Raw genomic sequence first — 23,534 nt, forward strand, 5'->3', positions numbered from 1 at the left:
CTGCAACGACCAGGACTCTGGGGCGCTGCACTTGCATCTATTGAACTTGTGAGTTTTTGGAGATTTTATGCTTGTATTTCTTTGCATGAAGTCAGAATAGCCTCCCAGAGATGCTGTTTTGATGTGAACTGCCTCCCACCCTCATAGATCTTTCGCTTGATGACACTTCAAAGGTTCTCTATAGGTTTGAGGTCAGGGGAAGATGGTGGCCACACCATGAATTTATTTCCTTTTATGCCCATAGCAGCCAATGACTCAGAGGTATTCTTTGCAGCATGAGATGGTGCATTGTCATGCATGAAGATGATTTTGCTCCTGAAGGCACGTTTCTGCTTGCTATACCATGGAAGAAAGTTGTCAGTCAGAAACTCTGCAGAGGTCATTTTCACACCTTCAGGAACCTTAAAGGGTCCTACCAGCTGTTTCCCCATGATTCCGGCCCAAAATATGACTCCTCCACCTCCTTGCTGACGTCACAGCCTTGTTGGGACATGGTGGCCATCCACCAACCTTCCACTACTCCATCCATCTGGACCATCCACGGTTGCTCCACACTCATCAGTAAACAAGACTGTTTGGAAATAAAGTCTTCATGTATGTCTGGGCCCACTGCAACCGTTTCTGCTTGTGGACACTGTTTAGGGGTGGCCGAATAGTAGGTTTATGCACCATAGCAAGCCTTTGAAGGATCCTACACCTTGAGGTTCGAGGGACTCCAGAGGCACAAAAGTATCACAGAGAAAAAAGCAGAGATGGTTACCTGCTGAAGCCTCCAAACAAATGCACCAGCAGGGCGCATCGGACCCGATTAATGATGGCAACAACATAGGTGCAAAAAATACCGATGAAACAACCACTTTCAATCCAGTATTGGTTGTTTGGCATTAGTGCACAAAAAGATAAGCGATAATAGTCTGTATGTGGCATTGTTCACACAAGCAATGCAGAGCATCTGGTCTACAGCCTATTACTAACGCACATACAGGCGGGCTGCCCAGTGCTACAAAATGCATGCTGTGTGAATAGAGGCCTACAGTTTACAGAGCCATCATGGTCTGACTGCGCCCTGCAAGATAAAGTGCAAAAAAACCACATATCAATGTATGTAAGGTATTAGTTTATATTGGGGCCTCAATACGTAAGCCGGCAACCCACGTCAAGGGTCCTTACATTTTTGCCGGACTCCAGAGGCACCAGCATCTTCAAATATCTGTTTGCTGCTTTGTAATGGTATTTTGGCAGCTGCTCTCTTAATTCAATGAATTTGTCTGGCAGAAATCTTCCACATTATGCCTTTATATGCATGAACTCTGTCTGTGCTCTGTTTCAGTCACAAATCTCGTCACAGTATGATGATCACTCTTAAGTTTTCGTGAAATATCTAATGTTTTCATACCTTGTCCAAGGCATTGCACTATTTAACGCTTTTCAGCAGTAGAGAGACCCTTTTTATTTCCCATATTGCTTGAAACCTGTGGCCTGCTTAATAATGTGGAACATCATTTGTAAGTAGTTTTACTTTAATTAGAATCACCTAGAAAACTAATTATCACATGTGTTTAAGATTGATTTCAGTGATCCATTGAGCCCTGAGACACAATACCATACATGAGATTATTTGAAAAACAAAACAATTAAATCTTTATGACACTTAAATCCAATTTGCATAATAATTTGGAACACGGTGTATATAAAATAGTTTGTATCATATAAAAGCGCCAAAACATAAAAAAATGATATAAATGAGGTATCTCTGTAATCATACTAACCCGAAGAATAAAACTGCTTTATTAATTTTACCAAACACGGAACGTTATAAACGCCCCCCCAAAAGAAATTCATGAATTGCTGGTTTTTGGTCATTCTGCCTTACAAAAATCAAAATAAAAAGTCATAAAAAAATGTCACGTGCCCGAAAATTGTACCAATACAAACGTCAACTCGTCCCGCAAAAAACAAGACTTCACATGACTCTGTGGACCAAAATATCGAAAAATTATAGCTCTCAAAATGTGGAGACGCAAAAACTGTTTTTGGCTATAAAAAGCATCTTTTAGTGTGTGACAGATGCCAATCATAAAAATCCGCTAAAAAACCCCGCTATAAATAGTAAATCAAACCCCCTTCATCACCCCCATAGGGAATTATAATAAAATTTAAAAATGTATTCATTTCCATTTTCCCATTAGGGTTAGGGTTAGGGCTACAGTTAGGGTTAGGGCTACAGTTAGGGTTGGGGCTAAAGTTAGGGTTGGGGCTACAGTTAGGGTTGGGTCTACAGTTAGGGCTGGGGCTAAAGTTAGGGCTAGGATTGGGGCTAAAGTTAGGGTTAGGGCTTCATTTAGGGTTGGGGTTAAAGCTAGGGTTAGGGTTGGGGCTAAAGTTAGGGTTGGGGCTAAAGATAGGGTTAGGGTTGGGGCTACAGTTAGGGTTAGGATTGTTGCTAAAGTTAGGGTTAGGACTACAGTTAGGGTTAGGACTACAGTTAGGGTTGGGGCTAGGGTTAGGGTTGGGGCTAGGGTTAGGGTTGGGGCTAAAGTTAGGGTTGGGGCTAAAGTTAGGGTTAGGGTTTGGATTACATTTACAGTTGGGATTAGGGTTGGGATTAGGGTTAGGGGTGTGTCAGGGTTAGGGGTATGGTTAGGGTTTTGGTTGGGATTAGGGTTAGGGATGTGTTGGAATTAGGGGTGTGGTTAGGGTTGGGATTACGGTTAGGGGTGTGTTGGTGTTAAGCATTTGTTGGGGTTAGGGGTGTGGTTAGGGTTGGGATTAGGGTTAGGGGTGTGGTTAGGGTTATGGTTGGGATTAGGGTTAGGGGTGTGTTCGGGTTAGGGTTGGAGTTAGAATTGAGGGGTTTCCACTGTTTAGGGTTAGGGTTCAGGGACTCTCCAAATGCGACATGGCGTTCAGGGCTCTTGAAACGCGACATGGCGTCCGATCTCAATTCCAGCCAATTCTGCGTTGAAAAAGTAAAAAAGTGCTCCTTCCCTTCCGAGCTGTCCCTTGCGCCCAAACAGGGGTTTACCCAAACATATGGGGCATCAGCGTACTCAGCACAAGTTAGACAACAACGTTTGGGGTCCAATTTATCTTGGTACCCTTGGGAAAATAAAAAATTGGGGGCTAAAAAATCATTTTTGTGAAAAAAAAAAGGATTTTTTATTTTCACTGCTCAGCGTTATAAACTGTAGTGAAAAACTTGGGGGTTTAAAGTTCTCACAACACATCTAGATACGTTTCTTGGGGGCTCTAGTTTCCAGTATGGGGTCACTTGTGGGGTGTTTCTACTGTTTAGGTACATCAGGAGCTCTGCAAATGCAATGTGACGCTGTAGACCAATTCAACTAAGTCTGCATTCCAAATGGCGCTCCTTCCCTTCCGAGCTCTGCCATGTGCCCAAACGGTGGCTCCCCCCAATATGAAGTATCAACGTACTTAGGACAAATGGCACAACAACTTTTGGGGTCCAATTTCTCCTGTTACCCTTGGGAGAATACAAAATTGGGGGCTAAAATATAATTTTTGTGGAAAAAAAAAGAATTTTTATTTTCACAGCTCTGCGTTATAAACTGTAGTGAAACACTTGGGGGTTCAAAGTTCTCACAACACATCTAGATAAGTTCCTTAGGGGGTCAACTTTCCAAAATTGTGTCACTTGTGGGGGGTTTCCACTGTTTAGGCACATCAGGGGCTCTCAACACGCAACATGGCGTCCTATCTCAATTACAGTCAATTTTGCATTGAAAAGTCAAATGGCGCTCTTTCCCTTCCGAGTTCTGCCATGCGCCCAAATAGTGGTATACCCCCACATATGGGATATCAGCGTACTCAGGACAAATTGCACAACAACTTTTGAGGTACAATTTCTTCTGTTACCCTTGGGAAAATAAAAATTGGGGTCGAAAGATAATTTTTGTGAAAAAATATGATTTTTTATTTTTACGGCTCTACATTATAAACTGCTGTGAAGCATTTGGTGGGTCAAAGTGCTCATCACACATCTAGATAAGTTCCTTAGGGGGTCTACTTTCCAAAATGGTGTCATTTGTGGGGGATTTCAATATTTAGGCACATCAGGGGCTCTCCAAACGCGACATGGTGTCCTATCTCAATTTCAGTCAATTTTGCATTGAAAAGTCAAACGGCGCTCCTTCCCTTCCGAGCTCTGTCATGCTCCCAAACAGTGGTTTACCCCCACATATGTGGTATCAGCATACTCAGGACAAATTGTACAACAACTTTTTGGGTCCAATTTCTCCGGTTACCCTTGGTAAAATGAAACAAATTGGAGCTGAAGTAAATTTTTTATGAAAAAAAGTTAAATGTTCATTTTTTTTTTAAATATTCAAAAATTCCTGTGAAACACCTGAAGGGTTAATAAACTTCTTGAATGTGGTTTTAAGCACCTTGAGGGGTGCAGTTTTTAAAATAGTGTCACACTTGAGTATTTTCTATCATATAGACCATCAAAGTTACTTCAAATGTGATGTGGTCCCTAAAAAAAATGGTGTTGTAAAAATGAGAAATTGCTGGTCAATTTTTAACCCTTATAACTCCCTAACAAAAAAAAATTGCTTCCAAAATTGTGCTGATGTAAAGTAGACATGTGGGAAATGTTACTTATTAAGTATTTTGTGTGACATACAGTATCTCTGTGATTTAAGGGCGTAAAAATTAAAAGTTGGAAAATTGCACATTTTTCAAAATTTTCTCCAAATTTTCTTTTTTTTCACAAATAAATGCAGGTAATATCAAAGAAATTTTACCACTATCATAAAGTACAATATGTCACGAGAAAACATTGTCAGAATCATCAGGATCCGTTAAAGCGTTCCAGAGTTAACCTCATAAAGGGACTGTGGTCAGATTTGTAAAAATTGGCCCTTCATTAACGTGCAAACCTCCCTTTGGGGTTAAGGTCAAAATTTGCTTGGTTGTTAAGGGGTTAAATGTCTGGGGCCAATGTTACCCAATATCTGGCCATTGCAGCAGTTAGTCAGTTGTATATTACATGGGATACACACTGTGGATGGTGCGAGCACAGCTCCAGAACACACGTTGTTCCTGAATCAGAATTTCTTTTTCTTCCAGGTTAACCGCATATGTAGTAAAAATATTTTCAATGGCTTCAAATGCAAGTTTACTGGATGTTGATAAAAACATGCTATGTCAAAGTTCCAAATGGCTGGTCGATAATCAAAATCAAAATGGTGAATTTATGGAGCCTGGAACTGTGTATGCAAAATCAATGCAGGTAAGGCATTAACCAGTGCTGAAGAAATAAATGATAAACAAAACCTATTTTGTTGAGATGATGTCTGCCAAATTTGTGTGAAAAATAAAGAAAAAAACCCAAAGAAAACCTCCGTCAGAAAAACATTGGGGTGATTTATCAACATTTACTGCTGCGGTAAAGTGCAGCAGTTGCCCATGGCAAACAATCAAGACTCTACTTTAACCTCGTCCCGAAATGGCGATTTTACTTTTTTGCACTTTTATTTTATCCTCCCCTTTTTCCAAGCGTCATAACGGTATTATTTTTCCATTGATGGGCTATGTTCACACATTGTGTTTTTGCTGCTTTTTTAATGCAGATTAAAAGCTATGATTTACAGTACCAGCAAAAGCTATGAGATTTCAGAAATCTCATGGACACATTGTTTTTTTTTTCCTGATTGAATTGGAAAACTGCTGTGTTTTTAAAAACTGCAGCATGTCACGTCTTTAAATATTTTTGCAGCACTTTTTCATCTATAGAAAGCAATGAGCAAGTGCAAAAAGGTATGTATCAGGTTTTACTGCATTTTTGGTGCAGAAACCTCAGTACCAGAGGAACTAAACTGTATCAGAATGCAAAACGCAGAGCAAAACCTCCTTCTTGTAAGCAGCTTTACTGCTGAGAGCAGTGAAAACACTGCAAAAACACAACTTGTAAACATGGCCTTAAAGCCGTGTTGGGGCTTGTTTTCTAGAGGACAAGTTATACTTTTGATTGACACTATTCATTTTACCATATTAAAACAGGAAAAGATTCTAAGTGCAGCGAAATTGTGAAATAGTTTATTTTTTGTTTTGTTTTAGAGAGTTCATTATGCAGTAAAAGTAACTTGGTAATATGATTCTCCAGATCAATATGATTACAGCAGTAACAAACATGCATAATTTTTTTTCTTCATTTAAGTGGTTAAAATAGTGAAAGCATTTTTTGCTTGTGTCACTATTTTCTGAGTCCCATAACATTTTCATTTTTCAGTCGATGGTGCTGGGTGAGGGCTTGCTTTTTGCACCGTGAGATGATGTTTTTATTTATACTGTTTTAGGGTAGATGACGAGATCACTGCTATTTAACCATTTTAATGCCGTGTCAGTTACCTACTGGTATGTAATTGTCATGACCGTGGGGTACCGATGGGTTGCCATGGCACCATTGGCTCTCATGGCTGCCATCTTGGTCCATGGCTGATATCTTAGAATGTCATTTTCACAATATACTTCAGTAAAAATACAGTATATAGAACAAATGATTCAACAAGGGACCTAACACAAAAATGGATACAAAATGAAAAAAGTTTTGAAAAATACAAAAAAAATTGTAAACATTCATCCACTTTTTTAAATGGCAGAATTTGTGTTTTTTTACTCCGTGGACCATTGTAAAGGAATTCAATAAAAAGCCATTAAAGCATATGCTCTCTAATATGATAAAGGAACTTGTCACCTGATTCATGCTGCCCAAACTCTGGGCAGAATGAATCATCTCTCTGAAATGCTCTGGCATTTTAGAGAACATATACTTGGAAGATCAGATTGGGGACCATAGCCAGAGACGAAACTAGTCCCATGCCAGCATTTTTCTGCATCGCTGCAGGTGATTGACAGGTCTCTCCATAGCAAGGGACCAGTAAATCACCTCAAGAAGCACAGGGAAAAGTTGGCAGGGAGCAACTTTAATAGCCAGAGTTAAAGGGAATCTATAAGCAGTAGAGATGGGAGTATTGATTTGCAGGACTCCAGTCCATTAGTTAACTAAGTAGTCTGTGATAGATGGAAGGGAGGGCGGTGAATCTCCTTGATTAGTTGGGCTTGTACAATGTTGTTATCGCGGCGTGACATACACATGACATTGCACAAGCCTTGGCTAATCAAAAGAAGAGTTGGGTTTGCCAAGAAGTAAAACGATTCACAGACCTCTCATCTAGTGGTCACAGATTACTAACATGACCGCAATTGACTAGAATCCTCCAAATCCATTATCTGATCTTTACTTAGCAGGATTTCTCCCTCGGGCTGTTTATATCCACACATAGCTCTTGCAATGAAAAGTCCATCCATACTTTCTTCTGCTTGACTGTAAGTTCCTCTGCTTGAAGTCACATAACAAATGGAGCTGTCAGTCAAGCAGAAGGTGTTGCTGGGCAGGAAATAGACCTGGGAAGAGAAGAGGCTGGGATGTGCTTCCACACATTGAAAGCACTTCAGCATCATTTGAATGTTGATTCAAAGGCGATTCCTCGGCAATGGAGGAACCAACTGGTTATGGAAGGACTTGTCTTTGTAAGAGCTACATGTGCATATAAACTGCTTGAGGGGGTGAAATCCTTCTGATAAATGCATTTTTAAATGGCACCTAAGTGAGGCCATCACAACAGTCATTTGCATTGATATTTTTGAGATTATATTACTACACAGCAGCTCTCGGACAACAAACGTTAAAGTTCAGCTGCACTTAAAGCAAACTGACTGGATCAGATCCAAAGCCAGTCCACTAGAGAAGAGCGGATTGCTTTGTGCAACCCCGGTCCATGGTGAACATCTAAGTTCTCTGGTCATGGACAGTGGCTGTGCAAATTTTCTGAGCTTCCACATTCCCTGGTGCAGCATTTCATTTGCGTGTTGCCATATGTGCAGCTTGCAGCGCACATGTGATGTCCCTCCAGCCCGGTTAATTATAAGCTGAGCCTGTTGTCCCAGAAGCTACTGATCTGGGCCATGGACTTGGGTTGTGCAAAGTCATCAGCTAATCTCTACAGCCCACTACTTTGTTCATGAATTAACTGAGAACAGAGAAGAGAGCTGTCCCCTTGATAGACAGCATGGGTAATGTACAAACACAGGAAGCTCTATCCTGTGGCACTAAGGCTACGTTCACATTTGCGTTGTGCGCCGCAGCGTCGGCGCCGCAACGCACAACGCAAACAAAAACGCAGCAAAACGCATGCACAACGTTGCATGTGTCCTTTTTTTGATTGATTTTGGACGCAGCAAAAATGCAACTTGCTGCGTCCTCTGCGCCCGGACGCGTGCGCCGCAGGGACGCATGCGGCACAAAACGCAAGTGCGACGCATGTCCATGCACCCCCATGTTAAATATAGGGGCGCATGACGCATGCGGCGACGCTGCGGCGCCCGACGCTGCGGCGCAGACCGCAAATGTGAACGTAGACTTACAGGGAAGAAGAGGTGCTTTAAACAATTTTTAAGCTGGTTAACCCTCTTTTAGGTGATACATTTTTACCAAACCAAGTTGTGTTCTTGTCTTTCTAGGGTGGCTATACAGAGTCAGAGTCCTCACTTACAGCATTTGTACTCATTGCATTAGCTGAATTAGGAAACATGTGTGATCATTTGGTAAGTACTGGTTACAGGTAAAATGGCTGTGAATATTGTATTATACAGTGCGAGGGTTAGTGAATACACCAACTGGTGTATAACATGTAAACACAAGCATCAGCTAAAAAATAATTTCCACAGTCCAATAAATCCTTCTACATTTATGACCATTTCTCAAAGAGGGTCTGTTTTTTCTCATGATACGCAGTTTGGTAAATAATTGTATTCCCCATAATGCAACAATTTTGGAGCATCTCTTAGTACTCTGTGTTGTGTTAATTCTCACTTATACTGAAGAGATAATTATGAACAACTTTACAACTGTACGTTAACGATATATGGTGTTTCCTTGCACATTCTCATACTGTCCAATCATTGCTGCTTGCACCAGTCTGCATAGGGTTATGTGTTGTGAATTCTGTTGTGGGTTCTGCTCTTGGGTTCCCTCCGGTGGTTATAAGTGGTAGTGCTGCTGTTTGTCCTTCACAGCAGTTATCAGGTGCGTCCACTTCGGACGGGGCTATTTAGTCTGGCTTAACCCTTTGGGTTGGATACACTCTCCCCTAGGGGTTTAAATATCGATTACCCACAGGGTTGTCTTCTATGAACGCTCTATTGTTCTATTGCAGTTTCTTCGTCGGTGTAATTTTGTTTTTAACCTCTGTTATATAGTGTTTTATGGTACTCATCGGAATAACCCCCTTATTATGAAATTACCCCCCTTTGGATACACTGTGCAATTAACTTCCCATGGATGACTTTATATGGAGATAATAACATCATATGATGGTTATGGTTAATAAAATAAAATATATGTATGTGTATCTCTATTGGAATATATTTATACATTATGGTTCTATGGTAGCATTTATCCCTAGTTAAGTCTTCGTTTATTGCACAGATCTCTATATATAGATGTTGGTTTCTCCCTGTATGTGTGATTTCTCATTTCAGGTCCATCTGATATGGTTGAGCTTTGTATCCCTGCGTGTGGACCTGAGATGATGAAATATTGTGAAGTTCCTCGATTGTCAGTTAGATCGATTGTTGTACACACCCGGGATCTGGAGATGCTGTTCGAGAAGATCTCCATGTGACATGCGCCGTTGTGCCGTGTTTTTCGGCGCATGAAGGGTGTAGGACCTTTGGAATGTGACTTCCGCATAGAGAATTGAAGGGAAGATGACGTTACGGACATGCGCATTGAGGAGCGGCTGTTTGAGAGAACTTACCAGCGGATCGGTATGGGGACGAGCGATGCATGCTGGTTATATGACGTCTATTTGCCATGTGGGAATCCTGTGGACGCGATTGGACTAGCGCCGTTATGGACATGCCCCGTTACCATAACAGGGGTTGATGCACCGCATGGATTGGTGCGATCGCCGGTATATACAAATAGAACGTGGAGAATGTATATTTGGCTTTTCTGGGGATAGTTTGCATAAAAGGAACGATCAGGGAGGGTTGAACCCTGCGGGGGGTGATTATGTATGGTGGGCTATGTATGGGTTGCGATTTTTAATTGTATTTATATGTTTCTGTTGTGATTTGGTTTTTTTTTTATTGTATTGAACCGTCCTATTGGCTGTGAGTCAATTGGTGGGGTGGGACTATTGATATATAATGGTGGTTGGAGTGTTCTTGTGTCATGCTTGATAAAGGTCTGCGGACCGAAACGTTGCAGGAGGTGGAATAAAACGTGGTTTTTCTTTTTCACATCTGCTGTGGTGCTGTCCCTCTTTTATATTTGACTGAGAATCGCAGAAATGTCTCCTGAAAAGTGATCTGTATGTCATCCATGTGCAGTGTGAGGATGCCTTTTTCTCGCATGTAAGCATCTGTTTGACATCCGTATGGCGATTTTCTCGCTGGCTTGCAAAATGGAAATATAATGGATCCATGGGCTCAAATATTCGTGAAAACATATATACGGTTTATATATACAGTATATATATATATATATATATAAATATATATATATCAGTGAGACACACATATACAGTACAGACCAAATGTTTGGACATACCTTCTCATTTAAAGATTTTTATGTATTTTCATGACTATCAAAATTGTACATTCAAACTGAAGGCATCATAACTATGAATTAAAACATGTGGAAAAGTGTGAAACAACTGAAATTATGTCTTATATTCTAAGTTCTTCAAAGTAGCCACCTTTTGCTTTGATGACTGCTTTGCACACTCTTGGCATTCTCTTGATGAGCTTCAAGAGGTAGTCACCAAGAATGGTCTTCCAACAATCTTGAAGGAGTTCCCAGAGATGCTTAGCACTTGTTGGCCCTTTTGCCTTCACTCTGGGGTCCAGCTCACCCCAAACCATCTCGATTGGGTTCAGGTCTGGTGACTGTGGAGGCCAGATCATCTGGCGTAGCACCCCATCACTCTCCTTCTTGGTCAAATAGCCCTTACACAGCCTGGTGGTGTGTTTGGGGTCATTGTCCTGTTGAAAAATAAATTATGGTCCAACTAAATGTAAACCTGATGGAATAGCATGCTGCTGCAAGATGCTGTGGTAGCCATGCTGGTTCAGTATGCCTTCAATTTTGAATAAATCCCCAACAGTGTCACCAGCAAAGCACCCCCACACCATCACACCTCCTCCTCCATGCTTCACGGTGGGAACCAAGCATGTAGAGTCCATCTGTTCACCTTTTCTGAGTCACACAAAGACACGGTGGTTAGAACCAAAGATCTCAAATTTGGACTCATCAGACCAAAGCAGATTTCCACTGGTCTAATGTCCATTCCTTGTGTTCTTTAGCCCAAACAAGTCTCTTCTGCTTTTTGCCTGTCCTAAGCAGTGGTTTCCTAGCAGCTATTTTACCATGAAGGCCTGCTGCACAAAGTATCCTCTTAACAGTTGTTGTAGAGATGTGTCTGCTGGTAGAACTCTGTGTGGCATTAACCTGGTCTCTAATCTGAGCTGCTATTAACCTGCGATTTCTGAGGCTGGTGACTCGGATAAACTTATCCTCAGAAGCAGAGGTGACTCTTGGTCTTCCTTTCCTGGGGCGGTCCATATGTGTGCCAGTTTCTTTGTAGCGCTTGATGGTTTTTGCAACTGCACTTGGGGACACTTTCAAAGTTTTCCCAATTTTTCGGACAGACTGACCTTCATTTCTTAAAGTAATGATGGCCACTTGTTTTTCTTTACTTAGTTGCTTTTTTCTTGCATAATACAAATTCTAACAGTCTATTCAGTAGGACTATCATCTGTGTATCCGCCAGACTTCTGCACAACACAACTGATGGTCCCAACCCCATTTATAAGGCAAGAAACCCCACTTACTAAATCTGACAGGGCACACCTGTGAAGTGAAAACCATTCCCAGTGACTACCTCTTGAAGCTCATCAAGAGAATGCCAAGAGTGTGCAAAGCAGTCATCAAAGCAAAAGGTGGCTACTTTGAAGAACCTAGAATATAAGACATAATTTCAGTTGTTTCACACTTTTTTGTTAAGTATATAATTCCACGTGTTAATTCATAGTTTTGATGCCTTCAATGTGAATGTACAATTTTCATAGTCATGAAAACACAGAAAAATCTTTAAATGAGAAGGTGTGTCCAAACTTCTAGTCTGTACTGTATATATTTTATTTCATACATTGTGAGCCCCTTTGGGGACAGCGATGATAATGTGTGCAAAACTGTAAAGCGCTGCGGAATATGTTAGCTCTATATAAAAATAGATTATTATTATTATACAGAGCTAGATAGCAGAATATCCGGTAATTCATTTGTTGGCTTTTGCAAAATTTTACAGAACCCGACAGGATATGAGACATGGTTTACATGCAGTAAACCATTGCATATCCGTTAGATTTACAGTATATATGTACCTCACTAATAATGTTAGTAATGTGTGTGTGTGTGTAAAATTTTGGAGCAGTAAGGGGTTAATGTCACCTTGCTATTGTAAGGTGACATTAAGCCTCGTTAATAATGGAGAGGTGTCAATAAGACACCTATCCATTATTAATCCAATAGTATGAAAGGGTTAAAAATACATACACACATTAAGAATAAAGTATTTTAATGAAATAACGAAACACACAGGTTTAACATCTTTATTACACTTTCAATCCAAGCGAAGCCCTCATTCTTCTGTAAAAAAAAATTCTAAATAATATAGCACAATATCCCATACCTGTCCGCTGTACAGTCAAGTCCCACGCTGCAATCCATCTCAAGGGGTTAAATAGTTTACAACCCGGAGCGGTGCTAATGTTACCGGCCGGGCTGTAAACCACGGAGGAATGAATGAAAAGCTTCCTGCGCCGCCTCCCCTCCTGATCGGACATGAACTCATTAGTGTGGGAAAGTTTCTGAACATTTTCCGACGCTGCCGAGTTCACCGCAGGCCAGGCAGGGAGTCTGCGCAAGCTCAGTGACGTCAGCGATAGTCGGCCCCGCCTGATGCGGTGAACTTAATTCTTAATGTGTGTGTATTTTTAACCCTTTCATACTATTGGATTAATAATGGATAGGTGTCTTATTGACACCTATCCATTATTAACCAGGCTTAATGTCACCTTACAATAGCAAGGTGACATTAACCCCTTATTACCCCATATGCCACCTCTACAGGGCAATGGGAAGAGAGAGGCTAAGTGCCGGAATAGGCGCATCTTACAGATACGCCTTTTCTGGGGTGGCTGGGGGCAGATGTTTTTAGCCGGGGGGGAAATAACCATGGTCCCTCTCTAGGCTATTAATATCTGCCCTCAGTAACTGGCTTTCCCTCTCTGGGGGAGAAAATTGCGCTGGAGCCCACGCCAGTTTTTTCCATGAATTAATCCTTTAATTTAACACCTACAGCTCCAAAATTTTACACACACACACACACACACACACACACACACACACACACACACACACACACACACACACACACACACACACACACACACACACACACACACACACACACTAATAACATTATTAAACACGGATATATGCATAAATCTAACTGATACGCAATGGTTTACTGTATGTAAACCATGTCTCATATCCTGTCGGGTTCTGCAATGAATTTACAGAACCCTACAATTGAATTATCGGCTATTCTGCTATCTAACTCTCTATGAAATATAAAGATATATATGTGTCTCTATGACATATATCTACCTATACTATGTGTAGACATTTATTTTATCTATTCTATTTTAAGATTATGATTTTACATTACAGTGTGATTTTACATTACACCGCACTGAATTACCGGCTTTTCTATAGGACACCAGTGGGTATTTCTCGCAAGTCACACTGTGTGGTGTGCGAGTTTTTCTCGCACCCATAGACTTTTATTGGCGAGTCTCGGCCGTAATACGGTGCAAATCGCAGCATGCTGCAATATCTCTCGCACATATAATACGGCCGAGAAAGCAAGGGATGATAGGAGCTGCCCTATAGATTAACATTGGTCCGAGTGCTATGCGATTTTTTTATAGCATAGCACTCGTCCGTATTACGCTCTAGTGTAACTCCGGCTTAAGGCCGGATTCATACATCTATAATATAATCAAAACAACGGAGAAAAATCGCGGAAGCTTTTTGTTGTATAAAATGATTTTAGAAAATTTATTTACCAAATACAAAAAGATAAAAACACACACAAACACAGTAATGAAAGTGCTTCAATATAAAGACGCCAGATATGCCTAGGCCCTCAAAGGTAATAGCATCTATGCTTGATATAATGAGGTGAGAAACACATGCTCCTGCAGACCTAACAGACATGAACTCCTAGCACTAAACCATCAGATAATTCCATCCCATGCTACATAGGAGGGTGAATGTCAGCAGATATGAAATGTCAAATATTAGCATACCATTGCTCAACTACATGAAGATACCAGAAAGCAGCATGTCTCACCTATACTTGAGGGGGCCAGAGCACACATCCCGACGCGCGTTTCGCCGCTGTCAGCACCCGCTTTCTCTTTTTATCTTTTTGTATTTGGTAAATAAATTTTCTAAAATCATTTTATACAACAAAAAGCTTCCGCGATTTTTCTCCGTTGTTTTGATTATCTGTATGTGGAGGTAGATTTACATGGTAGGTGACTAACTTTTGGTCACATTATGAATCTGGATTATGCCATATTAATATCTATAATATAAGGCCCATGCTCTGACCACAATATCCGTCTGGGGTTTTCTGGCCTCACAGTAAAATATAGGAGACCCAAGGTCAGGTTGGCTATTGTGGACTTTATATAATGGACATGTGAATGCAGCCTCATTCACACATCTGTGCAAAATGCGACTTTATAGTGTTATTATTCACATTGTCAAATGGGTGTGTCTCTACATAGTCTGACATGGTCCGCACTGATTGGACAGTGTCACATTGTCTAGGGACAAATTGCTAATGGTCGCAGCCAGTTATCAATATATTAACCCCTTTCTGCCAGCTGACGGAATAGTACGTCAGCTGGCAGATCCCCTGCTTTAAGGTGGGCTCCGGCGGTGAGCCCACCTTAAAGCCGCGACATGTCAGCTGTTTTGTACAGCTGACATGTGCGCGCAATGAGCGCGAGCGGAATCGCGATCCGCCCGCGCCCATTAACTAGTTAAATGCCGCCGTCAAGCGCTGACAGTGGCATTTAACTAGCGCTCCCGGCCGCGCGGCCGGAGGTGCTCGCACCGCTGACCCCCGTCACATGATCGGGGGTCAGCGGTGCGTTGCCATAACAACCAGAGGTCTCCTTGAGACCTCTATGGTTGTTGAGGGCCGATTGCTTTGAGCGCCACCCTGTGGTCGGCGCTCGAAGTACACCTGGATTTCTGCTACATAGAGGTGATCTGTACTTCACCTCTATGTAGCAGAGCCGATCGAGTTGTGCATGCTTCTAGCCTCCTATGGAGGCTATTGAAGCATGCCAAAATTAAAAAAAAAAAGTGGTTAAAAATATAAAAAAAATAAAAAATATATAAAAGTTCAAATCACCCCCCTTTCGCCCCAATCAAAATAAAACAATTAAAAAAAAATTAAACATACACATATTTGGTATCGCCGTGTTCAGAATCGCCCGATCTATCAATAAAAACAAAGGATTAACCTGACTGCTAAATGGCGTAGCGAGAAAAAAAATCAAAACGCCAAAATTACGTTTTTTTTGGTTGCCGCGACATTGCATTAAAATGCAAGAACGGGCGATCAAAAGAATGTATCTACACCAAAATGGTATAATTAAAAACACCAGCTCGGCACGCAAAAAATAAGCCCTCACCTGACCCCAGATCATGAAAATTGGAGACGCTACGGGTATCGGAAAATCGCGCAATTTTTTTTTTTTTTTTAGCAAACTTTGGAATTTTTTTTCACCACTTAGATAAAAAAATAACCTAGACATGTTAGGTGTCTATGAACTCGTAATGACCTGGAGAATCATAATGGCAGGTCAGTTTTAGCATTTGGTGAACCTAGCAAAAAAGCCAAACAAAAAACAAGTGTGAGATTGCACTTTTTTTGCAATTTCATCACACTTGGAATTTTTTTTCCCGTTTTCTGTTACACAGCATGGTAAAAGCAATGGTATCATTCAAAAGTACATCTCGTCCCGCAAAAAATAAGCCCTCACATGGCCATATTGACAGAAAAATAAAAAAGTTATGGCTCTGGGAAGGAGGGGAGCGAAAAACGAAAAAACGGAAAAAGCTCCGGGGGTGAAGGGGTTAATAAAGGGGTTAATAAATTAAAATTCAAGAAGAAATAAGAGAAACATCACTATATTCAGTTTTCAGAAAAGATTATCCAGAGTAATAACTTCAGGCAAAATACATTTATTTACTAGAACAGACATTCCATGAGTGCTGACAGATCCTCCTTTTATCCCCTAAAATATCCTCTAAAAGGGTAGGATGAATAATTATTGGTTGTTTTTTTTAATACACAAAAATGTGTTTGCTTTTTTTTCTAGGAAATTAAAGAAGCTGTAAAAAAAGCTGAAAAATATCTGGCAACCGAGCTTCCAAATTTACAACACACATATAGTGCCGTTATAACCTCTTATGCTCTTTCTTTAGTAGGAAACACTGAACACAAAGATAATATTGATTTTTTTGCAAGTGAAGGTAAGCAATTTTTTGTTTCTATTTTAATACTCTATTGGGCAAATATAGTCTTAAGTCACTATCAGTGTATACATTTGAGCAATATTTAAAATTATGATGGTAATTTATCTTAATTTTCTGCATTTCTGTGTGCCGCTGTGATTGATGATCTTTCTCTTTCTGAAGATGGATCTCACTGGCCAGTTGAGAATTCAATAGATTCTTTATTTACTGTGGAAGCCACCGGCTATGCTCTTCTTCAAAAGTTAAAACTTAGAAAATTTGAAGAAGGCCATAAAATTGCAGACTGGCTGGTGAAACAAAGAAATTTTGGCGGCGGATACAAGTCGACACAGGTAGTGCAACAGAACAAACTTTAATTTCCCCACTTTTTTTAACTCAGTTTATAGTGACCTAAAAAATGTTTCAGCACAGTTCCAAACTTACGGTACCTTGGGACAAGTGGTGAATAGTGACGAGCGAATATACTCGTTACCCGAGATTTCTCGAGCATGCTCGGGTGACCTCCGAGTATATTTTAGTGCTCGGAGATTTAGTTTTTCTTGCCGCAGCTGAATGATTTACATCTGTTAGCCAGCATAAGTACATGTGGGGATTCCCTAGCAACCAGGCAACCCCCACATGTACTTATGCTGGCTAACAGATGTAAATCATTCAGCTGCGGCAAGTAAAACTAAATCTCCGAGCACTAAAAAATACTCGGAGGACCCCCGAGCGTGCTCGAGAAATCTCGAGTAACGAGTATATTCGCTCATCACTAGTGGTGAACCCTTTGTGTCTGTCACTATTTGTTTTGTTAAAATCGGAAGGGGAAATTCTCATGGATTTTACATTTTAATGCAGGGAATCCCTATAATTGTGTAGTTGTGGTGCAATCTATATGCTAACACAGAGGCAGACAAGACACAGTAGGACCACTGGTCAAGAACAACATATGGGCCCTTTGCAGTTCATCAGCTCATTATCATGCACAATTTATTAGGTCATTCCTTACCTCTTGGGCCCCTGTCTAGCTGCACAGGTTGTAACAATGAATGGTCTGCCTCTGCTAGCACCCATATAGGTGAAGGGAGGCAAGAAATTACAGTCCAGATCAAATCCAATGTAACAAACATAGTAACACACCTCAGTTATAGGTGAGGGCAGGTGGAAGTTGATATGTACTGGACCTTAGAGTTTATACAGAGCAATGCTCATAAAAAGGGCCAATGCACAGCATTGGGTTAAATAAAAGCCTTTTTGAAATTACTTGCATCATTTTAATGAATATCTTCATCAGAACTCTTTTAAATAGGACGTTTCAGCTATATTCGCTTGAAACACATTAAACAAATTTTTCTGAGGCTAAACAACCACTTTAGTTAGTTTTCTTTATAATAGAGGGCCACAAAATTTATTCCATGTTTTATTTCATATGAAAATTCAGGTTTTATATTTTAGGCTACTGTAATTGCGCTGCAAGCCCTGGCACAATACCAGATGGATACCAGTGCTCCCGAAGCTGTCAATTTAGATGTCCAGCTTGTTGTAGAAGGAAAAGAAAAACCAATTACATATAATATCCAAAATGCTAATATGTACTTGGAACGGACAAGTAAGGTAAGGGGTGGACGTTTTCTTATATATCTAATATACTCTCAGAAGGTAGACATATTATTATTGTTTTGGCATATACTAAGACCCCCTGAAAACGCAAAAAGTTATGACATAATGACAATAGAACTAAAATGGAAAAGCAGCGATAGCATAAATTAGTTATGACTTCTGAGGTCATGGCCAACGGAAAAAAGAAGGTTGAAAGTGATAATAAATATAATTAAGTGAAAGAAAAATTAAAACTTACAAATATAATCCCATACTGTGAATTCTTCTGCACTGGTGTCATGCACTCGATAATGAATGTATAGTTCACCCTTGTTATGAAATGTGATTTTGGCACAGTACCACACATTGACTCTTTCCTTTGGGTGAAATCCATGATCACATCTGTGGGCTTATGTGTATTTTGTATATGTATATATCAGAGATCTTTGACAATATTTACAAAAAAAAAATCTTATTGTCATTTATAAACACCTAAAAGGTCTAAATGTAACTTTTCTCAGATTTCAGCAAATAAAAATTTTAATATTGAGGTGAGAGGAACGGGAAAAGGTACCATAACGGTAAGTTACATTTATTTTTCTTGTACAAATAACATATTGCTCCACATATTAAAATTAAAAGTGTTATGTGTATTTGAAACTTCTCAGCACTCCTTGTGTTCATGATATGCAGAGGTATAGCTGAGAGTTCACATCTGAGTGAGCCCCTAATCTAAGTATTCATATTTACAACAACGGGGGCTCACTCTGATCACAGTGAGAACAGGGAACCTCAGCTGATCACAAGACTGTTACTAGAAAAATAAAACACTGCACAAAGACATATATTAGTGTTGTCAGGGATGGTGTGGGGGGGCAGTGTGGTATATGCATCAGTACCTTGTCATATGCAGGGCAGACATACCGCCAGTGCAGTCAGTGCAGCTGCACCATGGCCCAGAGGCAGGTATGGACTGGGGCTGAAATTCAGTCCTGGCATTTGAAGTCACACAGGCCCATGTTGTCCCCGTCCCCATGAACCAGATGGGGATATATTACTAATATTACCCTGGATGGAGGATAGGAAGATTTTTTACAAGACCAATATGTCTAATGATACCCGTGGCCTGCTGGGGTAAATGACGGAGTCAGCAACTTTGTGCTCCATCACAGCTCTTAACAGTATGGGTATCTTGAGAACACCGATTCTGTTAACAACGTAGCAGACAAGGCAGCCCATGACCAGACAGGCCCTTCTGGCATTTGCCAGATGGCCAGTCTGGCCCTGCCCAGAGGTGGAGGGCGCCTGCCAGCTCCCTGCACTGCAATACAGACCGCCAGCCAATCAGAGGCTGAAGCTGATGTTGGCATACCTATTACGGGTGGTACAAAGCGGTAACATCATGCGCCATTGCAGGCAAGCTTAAGTCAGGTGCCAGATCCTCCACTGGCTGTAAAAGAGGATGCCACTGATCGTGAGAGCGGAAAATGGTAAAATGAATTTTTTTAAAATGTTTTGGAGAAGATGTGAGAAAACAATGAGAAAAAAATGTGCTGGAGCCGTGAAACATGGATTATCCCACGAAGGGGCCCAGGATGGCAGACATTATCCCAGGAAGGTGGCAAGGATGGGAGACATTACCACAGTAAGAGGCCAAGGATGGGAGACATTATGCTAAGAAAGGGACCAGAAAGGGGGACATTATGCCAGGAAGGGACCCAGGATGGGGACATTATACTAGGAAGGAGCCCAAGATGGGGGACATTATACCAGGAAGGGGCTCATGACAGGTAAAGGACTTTATCACTGTATCATCTGAAGGAGTTTGCTGCTACATTCTATAAGAGCATGGACATCGGCTAATTCCCTTCGCAATGTGACTTTGCATGTTTCATCCATTGTTAACTATGGAAGGAGATCATTTTCCAAAACCGATGGGTCAATTTTTATATTTGGAAACTAATATTTGTGTTTGATTTTTAGGTAATGACAGTTTACCAAGCCTTACTGAATGCAGAAAACCAATGCAATGGATTTTCATTGGAGGCAAAGGTGACATCACATGGTAAGCTCTGGGGTAATAACTTTCACATAAATTCAGTAGTGAAATACCATTAACGCCTCGGTTAATATCTACAATAGCACATCAGGCACACAGCACACAGCACACTACTACAGATGTAGAAGACCAGAGTAGTCTGTAATGTTCCCCAACACACTGCATAAATATGGCGCTTGTGCGTAGCATATTTGTGGTCCCAAACGTGGGATGAGGGCCACTAACTTTAAAAAGGCTATTTTGAAGAGAGTTATTTTTATGGTATTTTTTTTCACCATGCATTGTACAATAATATGATTAGTGTTCTGCTACATTATAAGAGCTAGTTAGGAGAATTAGGCATTACTACAAGCCTGTCAACTGTTCATTAAGCAGAAGTTTGAATTCAGCACTTAACTTTTTATCTAAAGTATATATATATATATATATATATATATATATATATATATATATATATCTACACTGCTCAAAAAGGTAAAGGGAACACTAAAATACCGCATCCTAGGTATCACTAAATGACATATTCCAGTTGCAAATCTTTATTCATTACATAGTGGAATGCGTTGAGAAAAATAAAATATAAAAATGATCAATGTAAATCAAAATTACTATTCCATAGAGGTCTGGATTTCGAATGATACTCAAAATCAACATGTAAAAAACAAATTACAAGTTGGTTGAAACTTCAGTGGAAATGCCTCAAGACAAAGACATGATGCTCAGTAGGGTGTGCTCCTGATGAGGTGGCAGATGTTCTCCTGAGGGATCTCCCCCAGACCTGGATTAAAGTATTAAAGTATCTGTCAAATCCTGGACAGTGTGTTGTGCAATGTGGATTTAGTGGATGAAAGGAGACATGATGTCCCAGATGTGCTTAATTGGATTCATGTCTGGGGAATGGGCAGGTCAGTCCATAGCATCAGTGCCTTCATAATGCAGGAACTGCTGACACACTTCATCCACATGAGGCCTAGCATTGTCATGCATCAGAAGGAACCCAGGGCCTAATGCATATGGTCTCACTATTGGTCTAATGGCAGTCAGGGTACCTCTGGCTAGCATATGGAGGGCTGTGACGCCCTCCAAAGAAATGCCTCTCCACACCATTACTGACCCATTGCCAAACCCGTCATACTGGAAGATGTTGAGGGCAGCAGAACGTTCTCCACAGCATCTCCAGATTCAGTCACATGTGCTCACTGTGAATCTACTCTCATCCGTGAGGAGCACAGGGCGCCGATGTAGAATCTGCCAATCACCCTGCAAAGTGTAGGACTGTAAGCACGACACCCACTTGTGGAAGTCATACCACCCTCATGGAGTGTGTTTATGGCAGTTTAAGCAGACACATGGATGTTAGTGGCCTACTTGATGTCATTTTGCAAACCTCTGGCATTGCTTCTCCTGTTCCTCCTTGCACAAAGGAGGAGGTAACGGTCCTACTGCTGGGCTGTTGTCCTCCTATGGCCCCTTCCACGTCTCCTGGTACAGTATCTGCTCCATGCTCTGGACACTTTGCTGAAAGACAAAGCTACCCTTCTTGCCACAGCTCTCATTAATGTGCCATCCTGGGTAAGCTGAACTACCTGTGCAACTTCTTTGGGTTGTACTGTGAAAACCGCCTCATGATACTGTACAGCTAGGGGCGAGAGCAATGACAAAATGTAAAAGTGACCAAAACAACAGCCAAAAAAGATGAGAACAGAGAAATAGTCTGTGGTCTCCACCTGAAGAACCACTCCTTGCTAGGGGTTGTCTTGTCTTGCTAATTGCCTATCAGGTTGATTTCACAGAAGTGTGATTGACTTGGAGTTATATTGTGTTGTTTACGTGTTCCCTTTATTTTTTTGAGCAATGCATATACCGTAACTGTACAAGCTAAACATGTTTTATACTATTTTTCTCTCTTTTATATTTTTGTGTTTGATTACACTTATTTAATACTTTCCCACAACAGAAACAAAAGCTGATACATACATTCTCCTCCTGAAAACAAGGTATTATTCATATTTTGTAAATCCCAATTATTATGGTTCCAACAATTAACGCAGCACTCCAGCAAAGTTTAGTGAGAACTCACTAGTAGTATTCTATCTGTGTAACTTTTTCCATCCCAGCTATAAAAGAAAAACTTTCCAGCCACAGCACAGCTTTCATTTTGTAATATGCCTCATGTGAAATGTACTCTGTATTGAGGAATCCAATGAAAAGGGAGGAAGCATCAAGATGACTAACGACCAAGAAATGTCATATTAACTAAAACAAGTATAATGTACAGGGTGAACTATATAGGAACAAAAATCCTGGAGTGCTGCATTAATTAATTAATGCTACTGTAATGAGTTATGCATACGATATTGCTCTAAAGTACAGGAATGTTTTTTGCAAGTAATTTTTGTTGCAATATACTATTTATATGAGCCTTTAATGGGAACCAGTCAGGAGATTTGTGACACATGATTCACAGCCTGCCTGTGTGATTGCAGCCAGGTATATTTTTCTCTAAATTACTCCAATGTTTTGGAGAAAATTCTCTTTAAAGATCCGGCTGAGGACAATAGCCAAAGAGGAAAATAGTACAGCTCTGCCCCAGGTCGGGTCTTCCCACCGCTGATTGCCATGTCTCTATGTACACACGCTGGAATGACTGGTCATTCACCTGTGGCAGTGGCAGCCAAGGGCAGCATCGGATTAGTTTGGATTCTAACTCTGGTCCCTGGCCGGATATTCAGAGAACATTTTTTCTAAAATGCTGGCGCGCCTCAGAAGATGATATACCTGAGTGCGATCGTGCAGCCAGGCAGTGATTCATGCTGCCCACTGTTTGGGCATGAATCGCCTGATTGGTTTCTATTAATACGGTACTCCCTAGTGGAAATAAACAGAAGAAATAATGCATGATACTGATCTGATATATTAATTACCAGATTTAATTACTACATGTTTTTTTCACTTTTGTAATCGGTTTAGACCAATAACTTTTTTTCCTAACACAGGTACCATGGTAATTTACCTGCAACCATGACCCTGATTGAAATCACCATGCTTTCAGGCTTCACTCCTAGCACTGAAGATCTAAAATTGGTAGAGTGTTTAAAGCATTTCATTTTTGACTTCCAAAATGTTAATTTGTCTGATATTTGTGTCTTCCACTGTTAATGATAGGGATAAGCGAAT

At 40.7% G+C, this 23,534-nt stretch overlaps 1 protein-coding gene across 2 annotated transcripts in view; it reads left to right on the forward strand.

Moving 5' to 3' along the window:
* The window catches only part of LOC143788104 (venom factor-like), a 381,787-nt gene that overhangs the window by 330,986 nt on the left and 27,267 nt on the right, over positions 1–23,534 (forward strand). For both annotated transcript variants that reach the window (XM_077277495.1, XM_077277503.1), the window contains 9 exons: positions 5,092–5,254; positions 8,545–8,628; positions 16,561–16,714; positions 16,880–17,049; positions 18,155–18,313; positions 18,820–18,879; positions 20,282–20,363; positions 22,315–22,354; positions 23,354–23,441. In XM_077277495.1, coding sequence (XP_077133610.1) covers positions 5,092–5,254; positions 8,545–8,628; positions 16,561–16,714; positions 16,880–17,049; positions 18,155–18,313; positions 18,820–18,879; positions 20,282–20,363; positions 22,315–22,354; positions 23,354–23,441 — 1,000 coding nt within the window. The remainder of the gene's footprint in view (positions 1–5,091; positions 5,255–8,544; positions 8,629–16,560; positions 16,715–16,879; positions 17,050–18,154; positions 18,314–18,819; positions 18,880–20,281; positions 20,364–22,314; positions 22,355–23,353; positions 23,442–23,534) is intronic.

The sequence above is a fragment of the Ranitomeya variabilis genome, chromosome 1 (genome assembly GCF_051348905.1).
Source record: "Ranitomeya variabilis isolate aRanVar5 chromosome 1, aRanVar5.hap1, whole genome shotgun sequence".
NCBI lineage: Eukaryota > Metazoa > Chordata > Amphibia > Anura > Dendrobatidae > Ranitomeya > Ranitomeya variabilis.